Genomic DNA, 3,355 nt, shown 5'->3' on the forward strand with positions numbered 1-3,355 from the left:
GATTCCTTCTCTTATTATTTATCAAATGCCTGTTTTGTTTTCATGTTTTTGACCAAGACTGCCTGTCATCATGGGGTCAACCCCCTGACCGGTGCCTTTATCAAACAACATGCATATTAATGAGAGCGAGGACCATTTATTTAGCAGCCTTACAGTAACTTTGAAGCAAACCTTCTGTCTCCTGAGTGTAATGAATGAAACCTCACTGTGCATCCAGTCTATACAATTTGACCTTCTTTTCCAGTGCTTACATAAATGATCTCCTGCATCAAAGAAAAAAAATCAAAAGGTGGCCTTTTCTCAGTTTCCTTCCTAGATTTATCTTTGCTGACAGATGTAATTAATATTTTAGAGGGAGGATATTGTAATCCCAGCAGAGACAAGGGTATTACAAGAGGAAGGGTGTGATGCCAAAAAAGAATAAAAACCAGATCATCTTTTATAGAGCTAAAACATGAAATTGTACACGTGTTGCAGGACCAAAATTGTATGAAACTCGTGTTATTTCGCTGACCCTGCAGGTTTTGTAGGTCCCCCGCATTCAAGCTCTTGTGCAGTGCGCATTTCATTTCCGACCCCTGCTTAGTTTTCCTGAAACTGGAAGCCGGTTGCTGATTAATAAAACATCTATTGTGTGCTGCTGGCTGATCACCGGAGCCCTTTCAGCTGTATAAGTGGTGAAAGGCGACATAATCTCCCCAGAACAAGATTTGGACTGAGATTGAGACACATACAGAGATAGAGGCACGCAGCAGGAGGACCTCAAAAGGGTGCAGCATGTTGAAGCCCCAGCAGCAGCGCGGTGAGCTTCTCCTGCGCGACTCTCCGCCGGTGTTTGGGAAGCCGTGGTACTGGCAGCGCAGCAGCGGCACCATGGAGAGCACCCGCAGCCTGGCGCAGGTCATCATGGAGATGCGCGATGAAATCAAGAAGCTGGAGGCGGAGAACCAGGAGCTGCGGGGAGGCTCCGGTCAGCGGTCATTAGGGGGAGTGCCTGTGGAAGGCGGCCCGGTGTCTTCAGCAGCGGAGCAGCGGGAGGCAATGGAGGAAAACCCGTATGTGAACCTGAGGCGAAATGCGTCTGCGCCGGTCCTGGAGGGACAGTACAAAGGTAAGAGGAAAGTGCACAGGTGGTTGCTTTCACCTTGTATTTGTTTATTTCTACTATTTTATTTTCAATACAGCACCATAGGCATGAAAAAACACGAATAAAGGAGCATAAAGAGCATTTTAAAGGAGCACCCCAACAATTTCTAATAGATTGATGATGTTTTTAAAAAAAAAAATCTTAGAAGCAAGAGCTGAGATATCCTGATTTTAGTTCTTAGTGTTGGTCAGACTCAAAAACAACTTGATCCTACATTTCCCACAATGCAACTCAGTATCCTCTTTTTGAAACATGTTTTTTACAGCAATGCACAGTAAAATGTGAAAAGGACAAGAAAACCATGGATTTACTTTAAAGCATGGCAAGTTATTAAATGTTTAAATTGGTGCAGAAAGATGACATTTAAATTTGATATTTCCTCACTATTTTTGTTCCACATCTACTCTCTCTGCACCCTGGAAATTAAACCATCCCAATGCACCGTGTTCATGGTACTTCACAGAGAACACTGTCATGACTGTCCGAAGGTACTCCATAAGCTCCAACCTGTCGGGGGTGACCATGAGAGAGGGAGCGACTGACAGAGCACAGCGGAGTGACTCTGGATGGGGAAGACTACAAGGAGAAATCCAGCATGGAAACGGCATCTTTGGTCACTCAGACAGAGAAGTGGGAAAGGTTTCCAACAGGCGCTCCCTGCAGGAATATGTACACAAGAACAGGTGCAAGTGATGCAGTTTAAAACAGAAATGTAGCTTCAAAGCAACATTATTGAATTAAGTTTGGTTTTAATTTGACTGTTGGTCAATGTGATTTTTTTTTCCAGGGCCAAGGTAAAAACTGTGACTTTCCTTCTACCTGTGGATGACATCTACACCAACCGGCCAGTTCTGAGCAAGCACCAGGAGGAGCCTAAAATCAGCGAGCTGGCTTCCATAACTGAAACAGACTCTTGAGAGAAGAACTTCTTTAATTCTTAGGCCACGAGACAAAATGCACACACATGAACTGAGCCTCTGCGGCCTCAAAACAGACTCGCCTCTTCATTTAGGTCAGCGTAGATTGGGCTTTTACTGAGTGAGCCAGCAGACCGATTTTATCACACCTGACCGCACAAATAGAAGACTCTGGTTACAGGTGTGCTTTTCATTTGGCCATGGCGATCCGGGCCCGGTCAGCAGTGATGAGACACGGGGCCCTCTGCAGCGAGGATCAGATGTCTGGACTCCTGTCCCGGCCTGGGGTGTTGTTTTTGGACTGAGACAAACACCTGCAGGTGACAGCTCTTTTACGGACAGTTGTGGTCACCGCCTCAGTCCTCGTGAGCAACATCACCTCATTATTTATTCATCTTTGTTTCTTTTCACAATGTAAACTTAAATGGGTTGTCAAGGGGCCACGAGCATGTTTAAATATACAAGAGTGTATTTTTTTAGTCCAAATCACAAAGTGTAGCATCTGCTTCTCATGTATGTAAATATCCCACTGGCACACTTATATTAACATTAAAGTAAGGCATTGTAAGCTATTGCCTGTAATATATGCAGTGTTATGAATTGTTTTGACACATTTTAAGAAGCCCATTTATGTTTCCCTCTTACCCTTATTGTAGGTCAGTTTAAATTTCCAAAATAATGCATTAATATCACTTTTATGTATTTATAAGACTGAATTTTGTGGTGTGGAAATTCAACTAGAGGCAAAGTGGGTCACACTATTGAAAAGTTCAGATTTACTATATTAATGTTTTGGCATTAGCTGAAACTCAGAAGCCTGCGCACAGTTAAAGACTTTAGCCAAAAACGTCTCTTCATTACAAAAGGACACAGCAAATGAACCTCAAACTTTTCACTCTGAGTGCAGCTCACCTCAAACTGGATATACTGCAGATTTTGCTGGTTTAAATGCAGCATGTAAATAAGGATGAGCGTGTTGATTCTTCACTTTACTGCATGAAAACAAATGAAAAGTCACTGAACTGAATATTTTTTACCCTCTGTGCTCATAAGATTTATTGAGAGTCAGTCATTGTCGGGGCATATGCATTTCTTATTTAGTGTGTCACACAGATACATGAGCTACAAGCACATGCTGTGAACTTTGATGTAATATTTGATCTGCGGCATCCAAAGTATCACACATCTTTTGACAGTGCAGAGGACCTAGCTTGCTGATGTAATACAGTGAGAATGATATACAGAAAAGCTGTTTTGTTAACTAGCAATGGCATATTCTGCACCTTGTTTG

At 42.8% G+C, this 3,355-nt stretch overlaps 1 protein-coding gene across 1 annotated transcript; it reads left to right on the plus strand.

Moving 5' to 3' along the window:
• Positions 1–739: 739 nt before the first annotated feature.
• Positions 740–2,072, plus strand: LOC139336853 (putative coiled-coil domain-containing protein 195). The gene is made up of 3 exons (XM_070971137.1): positions 740–1,111; positions 1,611–1,830; positions 1,935–2,072. The coding sequence occupies exons 1-3, from the start codon at positions 778–780 to the stop codon at positions 2,062–2,064; spliced, it is 684 nt and encodes a 227-aa protein (XP_070827238.1). The 5' UTR covers positions 740–777; the 3' UTR covers positions 2,065–2,072.
• Positions 2,073–3,355: the final 1,283 nt, after the last annotated feature.

This window comes from Chaetodon trifascialis, chromosome 9 (genome assembly GCF_039877785.1).
Source record: "Chaetodon trifascialis isolate fChaTrf1 chromosome 9, fChaTrf1.hap1, whole genome shotgun sequence".
Lineage (NCBI taxonomy): Eukaryota > Metazoa > Chordata > Actinopteri > Chaetodontiformes > Chaetodontidae > Chaetodon > Chaetodon trifascialis.

What these genes read in the sequence shown, in the direction of transcription:
- LOC139336853 (XM_070971137.1), top strand. Translation starts at nt 778, where the DNA reads ATGTTGAAGCCCCAGCAGCAGCGCGGTGAGCTTCTCCTGCGCGACTCT. An exon ending in CCTGGAGGGACAGTACAAAG is followed by an intron (nt 1,112 to 1,610) that starts GTAAGAGGAAAG and finishes GGTACTTCACAG; the next exon opens with AGAACACTGTCATGACTGTC. An exon ending in GAATATGTACACAAGAACAG is followed by an intron (nt 1,831 to 1,934) that starts GTGCAAGTGATG and finishes TTTTTTTTCCAG; the next exon opens with GGCCAAGGTAAAAACTGTGA.